The sequence below is a fragment of the Brienomyrus brachyistius genome, chromosome 24 (genome assembly GCF_023856365.1).
Source record: "Brienomyrus brachyistius isolate T26 chromosome 24, BBRACH_0.4, whole genome shotgun sequence".
NCBI lineage: Eukaryota > Metazoa > Chordata > Actinopteri > Osteoglossiformes > Mormyridae > Brienomyrus > Brienomyrus brachyistius.
Genome location: NC_064556.1, coordinates 7185810 through 7198772, shown reverse-complemented (window position 1 = coordinate 7198772; position 12963 = coordinate 7185810). Strand labels below are relative to the sequence as shown.

The 12963-nt window shown below is 44.2% G+C and overlaps 1 protein-coding gene across 45 annotated transcripts in view; it reads left to right on the top strand.

The window, feature by feature from the left end:
* The window catches only part of LOC125720048 (NACHT, LRR and PYD domains-containing protein 12-like), a 215522-nt gene that overhangs the window by 168795 nt on the left and 33764 nt on the right, over positions 1-12963 (top strand). For 5 of the 45 annotated variants that reach the window (XM_048995044.1, XM_048995032.1, XM_048995042.1 and 2 more), the window contains one exon: positions 770-1586. The exons of 38 other annotated variants lie outside the window; for them this stretch is intronic. In XM_048995044.1, coding sequence (XP_048851001.1) covers positions 770-1293 — 524 coding nt within the window. In that variant the 3' untranslated portion in view covers positions 1294-1586. Of the gene's footprint in view, positions 1-769; positions 1587-12963 lie in introns of those variants that run through there. 2 more of the 45 variants (XM_048995050.1, XM_048995043.1) reach the window with 1 other exon arrangement.

The following is a 12963-nucleotide window of genomic DNA, read 5'->3' as shown; positions in this document are numbered from 1 at the left end:
GCATATTGCATTCATCTGAAAAAACAATCAGTTTTGTTTTTCCGAATTAACGTAATAATCATCCTGTTTTTTCCGAATTAATGAGATAATTATCCCGTTTTTATGAACAATATTTTTCTGATTTGTTTAATTAATGAGAACTTTGCGCGGCACCTATTCCGCCCCGCTCGACACTGCAGTGTTTCTTCCGGATCAGTAGATATATAGTCTGACATGCTTCATGGAAATAAGCCGATGCATGTGAAATGCATTCAGACCGGCTTTGCTGTGACTAAAGACCATGTCAGACAATCGCTGCAAATACTGGATCCTCATGGAGCGCGACTCCGGCGGCGGAATCATTGTTTGTATCAGAATCCAGGTCCAAACTTTTATTAAATATCGCTTTAAATATGTAATAATATTGCTTAAATATTCTGTTATTGATGGCCATTTTCAAGCCGCACGCGCCGGCTTTAGCGGTTAGAAGGAAAGACACTGACTTTAGTGTTGATCTCTGGTGCCGTTTTGCGGTAAATATGCTTGTAATGAATATGTCTGAATGTCGCTGCTTTGTTATTTAATTTACCCGTAATTAAGCCGTTAGTTTAGCTCGCGCCGCATTTTGCGGCTCTTCCCGCCGCCGTCGCGCGCCCTCCGACATTTCCTGAGCTGTTCCATAAGCTTCAGTTCCCGCTTCGTTAGGGGAAGCTGTGCTGTTTTTATATCGTACAGAAACATAAAGTACAGGCGGCCTGATGGGATTAATAATTCTTCCTCCTGCCTATAGACTCCTGCCAGCTGACGCTGGACCCCAACACAGCAAGCAGAAACCTGTCTCTGTCAGGAGGGAACAGGAAGGTGACACATGACTGGGGGGCAGAGCAGCCATATCCTGATCATCCAGAGAGATTTCACATCTGGCCCCAAGTTCTGTGCAGAGAGAGTCTGACTGGCCGCTGTTACTGGGAGGCTGAGTGGGATGGAGATGGAGCTGAGATAGGAGTGACTTATAAAGGGATCGGGAGGAAAGGAGGGAGTGACTGTGGGCTTGGATACAATGACAAGTCATGGTGTCTGTTCTGTAATACTGTCAGTTTCTCTGTCTGTCACAATAATAAACGGACTCTCATACCCATAGAGCCCTCAGGCTCCCGCAGAGTAGGAGTGTATCTGGACTGGGGGGCTGGTGCTCTGTCCTTCTACAGAGTCTCCTCTGATGGACTGACCCCCCTGCACAGATTCACCTCCTCATTCACTGAGTCCCTCTATCCAGGGTTTGTGGTTTATCCAAACTCCTCAGTGTCACTGTGACGTGTTGCTGGTTCTCCCGGCAAAAAGGTAAAATCTCTGCTTTTTAACCTTTTAATCCTTTTTACTCTGAAATGTATGTTTGACAAATATAAATGCCTGTGTTCAGTGAGCTGGATAAACATGAAAAATATATTTGTATAGTTTTTCTCTCTGACTAAAATGTAATTAAATGTAATCCTGATTGGGGGGGGGGGCTTTCCCCCTCCCCTGTATATGTACATTTTATATATTTATGTCCATTTGCTGTATTTCCTCCCTGTACAATGACAATAAAGGCTTTCTGTTCTGTCCTATTAATGTCCTGCTTCAGCGTCACCCAAAGCATAACTGAGTAACATAATGAAACCACAGTCTGCTGGATTAAGTTAAATTCACTGTATTACTGCAGCTGAACATAAACAACACAATGACACTCAATGTGTATAATAATCATTTAACTGGAGACATAACAGACACAAAACACACTGGAAAATATGATTATGTTCTGTTACTGTCCTGGTTCAGTGGATTCAAGTAAATAAAATTATTAAAATAATTGAATAAGTGATTAAATTTGTTTTGTTAAACGATTAAACGCCCCCCCCCCCCCAGGTGTAGTCTGGCTTTGCCCCCATCGGGCAGAAGGCGCAGGTGACCAGGTACCCTTACCCCCCCACTGTAAAAGGTCCGCTTGCTTCCCCGTCGGACTGAATGGGCAGGTGCCCAGGCAGCCTTGCCACCCCCACCCCGCTGTAAAAGGTCTGGTTACACCCCCACCAGACAAAACGGGCAAGTGCCCAGGCAGCCTTGCCACCCCCACCCCACTGTAAAAGGTCTGGTTCCTGCCCTGTCAGACAGAACGGGCAGGTGCCCAGGCAGCCTTGCCACCCCCACCCCACTGTAAAAGGTCTGGTTACACCCCCGTCGGACAAAACGAGCAGGTGCCCAGGTAGCCTTGCCACCCACACCCCTCTGTAAAAGGTCTGGTTCCTGCCCTGTCAGACAGAACGGGCAGGTGCCCAGGCAGCCTTGCCGCCCCCCATATGTGTCTGACCCAGAGAAATTGATGCATAGATAGATATTGAATCCATTGCCCCCTCCCACCCCCGACTGGCAAAAGCCACAAAATTTATCTACATACATTAATAATAATAGACGTGTAAGAATATTCACAGACATCCATTGATAATCCACCATTGGATTCATTATCTATTACAGATTAACATTCAATACAGAGACTGTAGTCAGTTATGTCACTCTATGAAGCTGCTGCCATATTTCTTACATCCACTGGACACGTCAATTCACGCGATCCTTCCGGAAACAATGTGTACTTTTCAGCGACGCCACAAGGTGGAGACAAAACACAGATTACTAAATAAAAGAGGTTCAGATTTAAATTATAAATATAAATCCCATGATTACTCCATTTTAACAGGACACTTCTTTTTATTCATGTTTGTCATTAGCAGTCATTTGCGTTCTTTCATAATAAAAAACAATAATATTATTAGCCATAAATCATCCATATATTTTGCAGGAACAGACATCGCGCCGCTGAAGTTCAGCACTTTCCCGTTTTAAATGAACGTGATGTTGCCGTTTCCTGTCGGCGACCTTTAATAATCCACGACAGCAGCGGTTAGATGCAGCGTGTGCAGCGGCCGTATTTACGGACAAAATCAAGCTGCTGACGAAGACTCAGTTTGTTTTAATTAATACATAAGCAACATTATAATACTACATTATTTCTGCTTCTGGGGTAAAGTGTTACCGATGAGAAAACACTTTGAAAATCAGTAAATGACATTTTCTCTTTCCTTGACTGTAAATCAGACCTAGACATGTTTGAGTAGATTACCAGGTTTCCTCTGGTTATTGCACTTACCACACACAATATGAAGAAATGTAAGTGAACCGAAATCGCCATGCAATGAATTAGCATCCTGTGAGTATCAAGTGCTGCACCCCATACATTAGCAATGGGCATCAGATCACTGTATTAAACAGGGTGAGGGGTTATTCAGAAAGGACGAGTGTATTATTATAAAACAGACTGATAAATCAGCTGGTTTAAGCAGTTATTACTGTATGTCTTGTTCAATCATCCAACATACTTTCCCAGCTGGCAGCTTTCAAAGAGGATTGACCTCATTGTTTTTGCAAAACTCGACATTTATGAAGGCCTCTATACCTTAACAAACTTACGATCAAATGCAGAACGGCCTTTGATGTCCTGTCTGGATGTCTGGAGGTGATTTTCTGTACGGAGTTAGATGAAATGCATGAATCCATTTCCAAAAGCCCCGCGATGGGGCCCCTTGGATATGGTGCCAGTATCTCACAGGCCTTGGACTCCGAATCACTCAGGCATTTCTGAGTCGCATCTTTATTTAGCCTGATCTTTATTTTTTGTCTAGCAAATTTAACACAAACCAGTGTGTGGCCTGAATGACACACTAATGAAAGCTAATTCAGTGGCAGGAAAAGGTTTCCCGCTTATTTACATACATTTCAGAGGTTCACAGGGCTGCCAGCTTTGGTCTCCTGGCTGCTGTGACATTTTCAATTCGAGACAAATCTGCACACGCATTTACATGTATGTAACAGTTTTATTACCTTGTAAATAGACTGTAGGGTTTGTGTTATGATCCGCGGGTAAAGATGGGCAGGTTGGCAGGCTGGAGGTAGGGAAGGACGATGCAGGCAGGCAAAGGACGGGGAAAACTGGGGATTTATTGGGGAAACGACGAGGGAACATGGTAACAGGAACACAACGTCAATGACCGACAAGAAACCAGGATAAGACACGGCTTAGACAGGACAAGACTGGGCAAAAATAATAGGACACAGCTGGGCAAGATCGGGGAAGCACACGTGGATAATCAGAGGGCTTGGCACACACAAGGATCGTACGAGCCAGGCATGACAGTTTGCAAGCTACCGAAACGCCTTTGATGTAACTAATTATAAGTTTATAATAGAATAATATAGATTTGCCTATCCCAGTAACAACGGGCACAGGCAGGAACCAACCCTGGGTGGGAACCAACCCTGGCAGGAACCAACCCTAGGGGGCGCCAACTTACCACAGGGCGCACACACTCACACAGCCACACTCACACAAGTATAGGGCCAATTTAGAGACGCCAATCAGCCAACCCTGCACGCCTTTGTACTGTGGGAGGAGACCGGAGCAGCACTGAAACACCTCGCTCCAAACAGGCTTCAGTGCAGGTAATATATTAAGGCGGTGTTATGTCGGGGCATCTGTGATGGGGGTGGGGGGGGGGTGGGTGAGAGGTGGTGTTCAGGCTTAATCCAAAGTAAATTAGTGGGTTTCATTAGGAACAGCGACGACCTGCCCTATAGAGAGGAGGTGAAGAGACTGGTGGGATGGTGCAGTGACAACAGCCTGATCCTGCATGTGGAGAAGACCAAGGAGATGATCATGGACTTCAGGAGGAAACAGCCCAGTCATTCAGCACTGGTCACTGACAACAGTGCTGTGGAGGTGGTCAGCAGCGTCAGATTCCTGGGGGTGCAGATAACTGACAGTCTGGACTGGTCACCAAACACAACATCACCGGTTAAACGGGCTGAGCAGCGTTTGCACTTCCTGCGCCGGATGAAGAGAGCTTTCCTCTCCCATCCTCAGCACCTTCTACCGAGGCACCATAGAGAGCGTGCTGACCAGCTGTATCCATCTGGTTTGGCAGCTCGAAAGCCTCAGACAGGAAATGGCTGCAGAGAGTGGTGAGGACTGCAGAGAGGATCATCGGGACTTTTCTTCCATCCATCCAGGACATTGCGCACAAACACTGTCTCAACAGAGCCCGTGACATCATCAGAGACTCCGCCCACCCCCACCATGGACTGTTCGCCCTGCTGCCCTCTGGAAAGAGGCTTTGCAGCATCAGGACCAGGACAGTCAGATTATGTAATAGTTTTATTCCTCAAGCCATTAGACTCCTCAACTCTCAATACCTCATGGCAGCCCCCCCCCCAAACTCCGCCTTTCTCCATCCATTGGGATCCAAACAGGAGTAAGAGAGGTTGCCAGATATGCATTTTATGTTCACTGCAGCCCACACTGTTTGCATCTTGTCATTGTTGACTGTGTGAAAAATGTCCCTGTAGTTGCATGTTTTCTTCTCTTTGCTGGAAAGACTGTATGTGTTCATGTCAGACTCATATGTTCACAAGAAATGGCTGGATGTACAGAAAGAAATGTTCAGTGTGGCGCAGGGGAACTACAAAGGCTCAGTGAGACTAGATGGGCCTGCTGCCGTGCTGCGTGTAGAAACCTTACGGAGAGGCTGAGTGCTGTACTAAGGCTGCCAGGTGAGATTTTAGATGATGCCGATCCCCAGAGAGCTGCAGAGGCAAGAGGACTGCAGTCTCAGATTGACTTGAATTTTGTAGGGCTCCTTGTAGTGTTCAGAAAGGTGCTCGGTCAAGCAAAGTTTCTGCCAGACGTGCTCCAGTCACCGAAGGCTGATCTTAGCAAAGCAGCCGACCTCACTGACACCCTCAGACAGACCTTTGGAGAATATCGCAAAGAGAACAGCTTTACTGAGCTGTGGGTACAGTCACTGAAACATGCAGTGATCGCCACATTTCTGCCACCGTCAAACCAACAAGAACCAAACACACCTCAAGCAGACCACATGATAGACTTGTCACATCTACACCTGGACAGCAAAGACATGTTAAGAGCAAAGACGCCTTCAGAAAAGGAGCATTTATTCCCACCATGGAGTCCATGATGAGGGAGATGGACAGGTGCTTCTCAAACTCTAGCTGTAACATAATGAGCAGCATACAAGCACTAAGCCCATCAGACAACGACTCTTAAAGGAGGAGCTGCTTTTGTTAGTGGCTCAGGCAGGTGCCTCTGATCTGCAAGGCTTGGAAAGTGAGACACAGCAGATATAAAGACTGGAGAGAAACAGAGCAGATAGTAAAGTGAAGCCATGCAGTCTGACAGAGTCAGTGAGGATCCCGGCTCCTTTAAGGTCGTCTTCTTTGGACTTTATCCTCTGTGTGAGATTGCTGTTGTTTTGCCAGTGAGGACTGCAGGGTGGTCTGTATGCACCGTGACGTCCAATCCCAAGAGACACATGATCATTCACTTACAGGCCCGTGTCACACCAAGGGCCTCTTTTTTAATCAGTGCGTATCGGGTTTCACTGGGAGTCAGACTCCTACACAGACATGTACATCACTGGTCTGTATTCTCCATCTGGCTGGGGGCAGGCAGGGAGAAAACCTGCCAATGTAGTTCACCATCCCCACGATGCGTGTCACTCCTTCAGTACTCTGAGCTTTGGGCATGTTGATAATGGCTTTAATGTTGTCGGGGTTCACCTCAGTTCCTGTGATGCTTATTTTATGTCCCAGGAACTTCACTTCATTCACTCTGAACTCACAGTGTTCATTTAGAGTGAGGTCTGCATTCTCAAACTTCTGGGGAACTTTGCATAGCCCATCGTCATGTTCCCTCTGGTCTTTGCCTATTACCAAAATGTCATCGGTATAGCACATTGTTCTAGGTGCGCCTGAAACAATCTGAGAGATTCTCAGCTGGAAGCGCTCGAGTGCCGAGGAGATCCCAAAAGGCAGTCTGTTAAAACAGTACCTGCTGAAGGAGTGTAATGAAGGTCATCAAGGGCTCGGAGTCTTTATATGAGGGTATCTGCCAGAATCCCGCTCAGGCATCCCGTTTGGAGAAGGCTACTGCCACGCCCAATTTGGCTAGTGTGTCATCCACAGCTGGGAGTATGTGCCTTGTTCAGCAGACACTTCCATTGAGTCTTGTTAGGTCCACACAGATCCTAATATGTGGCAGAGTGGGCTAAGCCTCGGAAGATCGGAAGGTTGCTCGATCAAGTCTGGCTTTGGCAGAATAGCCACATGTCTGTGGGCCCTTGAGCAGAGCCCTTAACTCCCAGCTCCATAGGTGCCACTGCAGGTGGCTGCCCTTTGCTGCCAAACTGACTCTCACCTACATGTGTACAGAGCTCCATGTCCAGGGGCTGACAGTGCATATGGTGATGCCACCTCAGCAAACTCTATCTTATAATACGACTTCCTGCTGATTCACTTGCCGGTTGATTTCGGCTGTTAAAATTTGTTCTCTCATGTATAATAATGTGTTTAATAATAAAATACTCAGCTAGGGATTTGGTCTCTGCAAACTATTTCTGTTCATCAGACAAAACCAGCGTGTCATTGCTTTTCTCCCCAGTCATGTACAGCAGCGAGTTGAATGGTCTTCCTCAGTCTTTTCAGATAATCCTGAAGCTCCTCAAAATCACTCAAAGCATCACAGGCACTGAGTCCAGCTGCTTGTCCTGTCAAAATTGAAGCTTCCTGTAGGTTCTATTGAAAATATCTGCTCCACCTCTCATGTTATTTTCTTTGCTCCCCCTCTTGGAAGCGCATCTGTAAGCTGGCCAGCTCCCTCACTTACTGTAGCAGGCCCTAGTATTGCCAGATCCTCTGTATTTCCTCTGACTTTCAAACTAATGCTGGTTTTCTACTCACAGGCTCCTGTTGCCAATCTTCTGGCCATCGTTCCTGGGGTGAGAATGTAATAGAAGTTCCAGGTTCCTGAAAAAAGGTTCTCTGTCACCTTGCATGCACCCACAATGGCTTGTTTAAAGACACCAGTTCAGCTGCCTGTATGTTTGTCACATGCGGCAGAAACAGCAGTGACTCGGGCAAACCAGCACAAACATGAACATGCAGTAGGAGGGGCTCAAATCCCCAGACAGCGCCACCTACTGTGCCACCAGCCACATAGCATTTCATTTATCTGCAAATGTATATTTAAACCTTTGAGGTCCATCTCAGGATCTTTGCAAGCAGAGATCAGGTCACTGGAATCTGAAGCAGTGTTACTAATCTTACTAAAGCATGGCAGAAGTATTCACTTCTTTAACATTTATTCTGTGATCAAAGCACTGACGGCAAAAAACATGGGCGCCATAACGTCTCTAAAAGGTGAAAACACTACATGTCAAGCGCCCCCTACTGGCTGGCTGCAGTACCATTATTAGCACCACCCATCCCCATGTGTTTCAGTGGTAAAAGAGGCGATTTTCCACATCACTTTCATGTCTTTCCATCTACAGTCTCTAATTCGAACAGTTAGTTTTCCCTATGCTAACATCTGCAGATTTTTTCTCCAGAAATTAATCTTTAAAACATTATTCTAACTATATTGTAAGTAGGCGTACCTGAGATCGACTCTATTTTCTACTGCACGGACTCGGGCTCCAGATTTGACAACATGCTGAGGGTTTGCTTCACTTCCTAAGAACAGAAGGCAGTGCAGACAAGTGTCCATGTTTTATACAGTCGATGGGTCAAAGTATATTCACAGACAAAAAAGGCTCAGACTGAAACATAACAGAACAGAGTTATAACTTTCTCTTTAAATTTCTCAAAGCAAAATTGAGATTACTGGTATTTCTGGTATTTCTGATGCACGTCACGCCCAGGGTGAACCCCTGCCTTGTGCTGGCTGGGATGGGCCCAGGCTCCCCTGCAACAGTGACCCGCATGTGGATGGATGGATATTGTATGTACATTAGTCAGCCACATATGCTGTACGGCTTTGTTTCCCGGACAGTCTGGGCTACTCAGATATGTCATAATTTGATGTGTAAATGCTGACAGTCTTGATATCATCTTTCTTATCAGGAAAAACTACTTGGTTATATAGATATTTCTCAATTTTTTGTCTCATCTAATATAAAAATTGGCAGGCAGTACAAATATAATCTTATAAATGCTGAGATTAGAATCTCTGTGATGTGAGAATGCAGGGGTTTCATTGGGGACCTTTCTATGGCTTAGTACTGTGAAGGAATAAATGGTAAATGGACTGCGTTTATATAGCGCTTTTCTACTCCTACGAGTACTCAAAGCGCTTTACATTTCTTGCCTCACATTCACCCATCCACACACTCATACACACACCGGTGGCAGAGGCTGCCATGCAAGGTGCCAACCTGCTCACCGGGAGCAATTTGGGGTTCAGTGTCTTGCTCAAGGACACTTTGATGGGGTCAGGAGGAACCAAGGCTCGAACCTGCAACCCTCCAGTTGCTGAACAAAAGCACTACCTCCTGTGCCACCATCTTCCCCGCATGGTTAAGACTCGGCCCAGACTGTCCGGAATACATGGTTAGTGCCAGGCGCAAATGAATATCTTTGATTTTGCATACATTTGGTAACTTGTTGAAGTTGTCTGATAGTCAGTAATACATGGTTTAATTACTATGATTTTTTTATTTATTATTTTAAAACATCTGAAAGAATCTGAAATAGAAAAGCTTATTTTAGTTTATGCTCCACTGGATAAACACAGACATTACAGACGGTTTTACAGTCTAATGCTGAATGTTGTTTGCTATCATTTTTCTGCCTGCATATGCTGTGATTGGTGCAGTGAAATCTGAGAATGTGTTTGTGGTCAGTATCATAGCCTCAGACAACAAACCAACGCTGTAGCGCGACATTGTGTTTACATGTGGGAGGGATTCCAGCTACATAATGGGCGCGTTCTATTTCAACTGTTTTGACGGAGCTCGACATACCTATACAACTTTTTTGAATACATAATGCGAAAATATCAGGCAATTGTCTTCTTAATAAGCAGCATATTGCATTTTTGAGTGAATTTCCATTCCTTAATTTATAGGCTTATAATAAATACATATATTTTTCCATAGAATGCTAGTAAGTGGATCATTGCGGAAGCGAATATATATGCTTTACTGTATTTTCCGTCTAATGTGAATAATCTCAGTGGTTTATGGATTGTTAGGGGTGCATTTTAGCGGAAATGTTTAAAATACATGCTTCATTGCGCACAGGATTACTCTAGTGCATAACGCTACAACTTGGTACGGTCTCTCGATTGCAGATATGGCAGGACAACCTGACTGCTGGAGGGGTCTGAAAGCGCGTGTCCTCTGTCAGCATCCAGGCAGCTCTACCCCAAAACCTCATTCCGTACGGAGAGCCGAAAGGGTCAAAACGTATTGTTTGTTTTGCGTTAATAAGCTGAAAATTGACATGCTTACGTGAACATTTTGTTTTGGCATACAGTTCATTTCAAAAATGGAAAGCCCCTCACCTTGCTGACTGTTTTATCAAAGTAACGGAACTCCTTAACCTGTTAATATAAAGAAAAGAAAACGACATGATTCATAAAATTAGGGCAAACATGCCGTTTTTTTGTTCAAAAGTCCATGAAACATTGAAAATTGAAAAATATTTTTATTACAATTAATTTGCATATTTTGTCAAATGAAAATCTATACTTTTCTTCAACACAACGTGCAGCTTCTATCCCAAGCACAATCCACATTATTACTTAAACGCTTATTGACCCTCTGATTCTAGTATCACTTACCTTTCAGTAAATTCAAGTAAACATTATATGTGCTGTATTTGTATGACGAGCCCAATACAAAATAACTGAAATAAACACACAGTCATTCAAACTTCAGCACTTAGTAATTTTGTTTTGTCTTTCAATAAAAGCTGCAGCATCAAATCCAGCCAGTTCTGATCTGTTTGCCATTTTTGCCTAAAAGACAATTGCTGGTGTTATCAACAACTATATGTCATATAGCTATATTCCAGATTTATTACAGCCAAACATCTCGGAGCTCCGAGGAACCTCCTTCTCCTTACATTTCCCTCCTTCCCACTCTTCCCTCAAATACTGTTACATTTGTCTTTTTTCCAAACTCACACCCTGTCTTGATCATGCTCTGACTGCATGGCATCCATATGCAGGGCAACCTATTTTCCAGTCTTACCTTGTATAATAGGACATAAACATTGAATTCGATAGTTATGTTTTATTTTCGGAATACTGCGGACCGGGGTAGGAATCCCCAAGCTGGAAGACTGTACTGCGTCATGTTAACATTAGCTAGCTAGTTAGCATGGATACGGAGTGCACCGGACTAAAATTATAAAGGACGTAAGGTGCGTGATATAGTAGAACACTTACTAACTGGTAATGCACTTTACCTGTTACTTACCAGAACAGGCTCCTATACATTCTCCGAATAACAGCAGGCAGAAGGCGGCGCGTTTTTCAGAAATACACCGGAGTTAAACTTACGCCGCATTATTTACAGGCACTTCTAACACCAACATTTGCAGCCATTAACTCATAGGTGGCAGTAACACTGAAATGATTTTTTTCTGCGTCAAAATAAGATAGCACTATAATTGTAATAATTTATTATTTTTCTTTACTTAACCGTACCTTCCTCCGTCTCTGCTTATTGACGTTGAGGAGAGTGTCAAATATAAACTAAAGACGCCGAATTATCAAACAAAGACAGACACAACACTGAAGAGATGACAAAGACACAGTTTAAAAAGTAAGTATATGTTTTATTGTAAATCTCTTAACTTAGCCTATCTTATATTTTTACTTTGCCTATCTTATTATATTTTAACTTAGCTTATTTTATCCTGTTTTAACTTAGCCTATCTTATCATATGTTAACTTAGCCTATCTTATTATACTTAAACTTATCTTAATCTATTTCATCTTACCCTTTCTAATCATATTTTAGCTTAGCCTATCTTATATTTCATTTAAGCCTCTTATCCTATCCTATCTTATACTATCTTATCTTATCCTATCTTATCTTATCCTATCTTATATCTATAATAATACTTAAACAATGTCTCTATTATCCCTCCGTCTCCGGCCATAACCCACAAGTCCATCAACAACATCGCTATTATCCCTCCGTCCCCGGCCATAACCCACAAGTCCATCACCAATAATGTCTCTGTCAGTCCTCCGTTTCCGGCCATAACCCATGAGTCCGCGCATTCGTTGCAGGAGTTGCTGCTCCGTGGATCGCTGACGCTGCCCCTGGTCTCTCTCTGGTCGTTGATCGCAGGAGCCGTTGCTGTCCGTACGATGAAGGTACTTCAGCTGGGGCCTCTTCCTCGTCGCTCCTTCTTCCTCCAGCGTGGGTGGCCTGTCCCTCCCACTCCATGGACGAACCCTCTGGCCACGGTCATTTTCTTCTCTTCCAGTCTGGGATAGCCGGTTGTTAAAACAAGGAAAGATTATTGATATAACACATTTTATGCTATAATTAAAGTGTTCTAATAAAGTCTCTTAAGCCAGGGCTTTACCTTCGGCATGTCAGACACCCTCCGTGTCGATTGGGGCTGCTTGTCCGTGTCATCCATCTTCTTAATCACGCCTTCATTCGTTATTTTAACCTTAATTGTAATTTTAATTTTGATCTTAACTACGTTGATTTCTTTGTTCTCCATTTTTTTAGATGTCAAGTCCCTTCAAAATGTAACCAGTCTGTAGGCGGGGATTTTTGATGGTGATAAGGGTTAATAGCAAACACCTGTGAGGCGGAAGTAGGAACAACATAAATTGTCAGTGTTTGTATGTGGTGAGATCTTCTGGTAATGGAGAAGAACGGGTGTTGCACCAAAATCTGTTGAGTCCCTGTAGGTTTGAAGACCCGGATCCAACCATTGTAGCAGGGGAAACGGAGGTCGAGAGGCCAGCAGTGACCAGTGACTGGAGTGACTGGTGGGCCTACCCTTGGGTCATGGGGAATGGAGGTACTCCAGGGGTCCTGGGACCCTCAGAGCAAGATCAGACTTTACCTC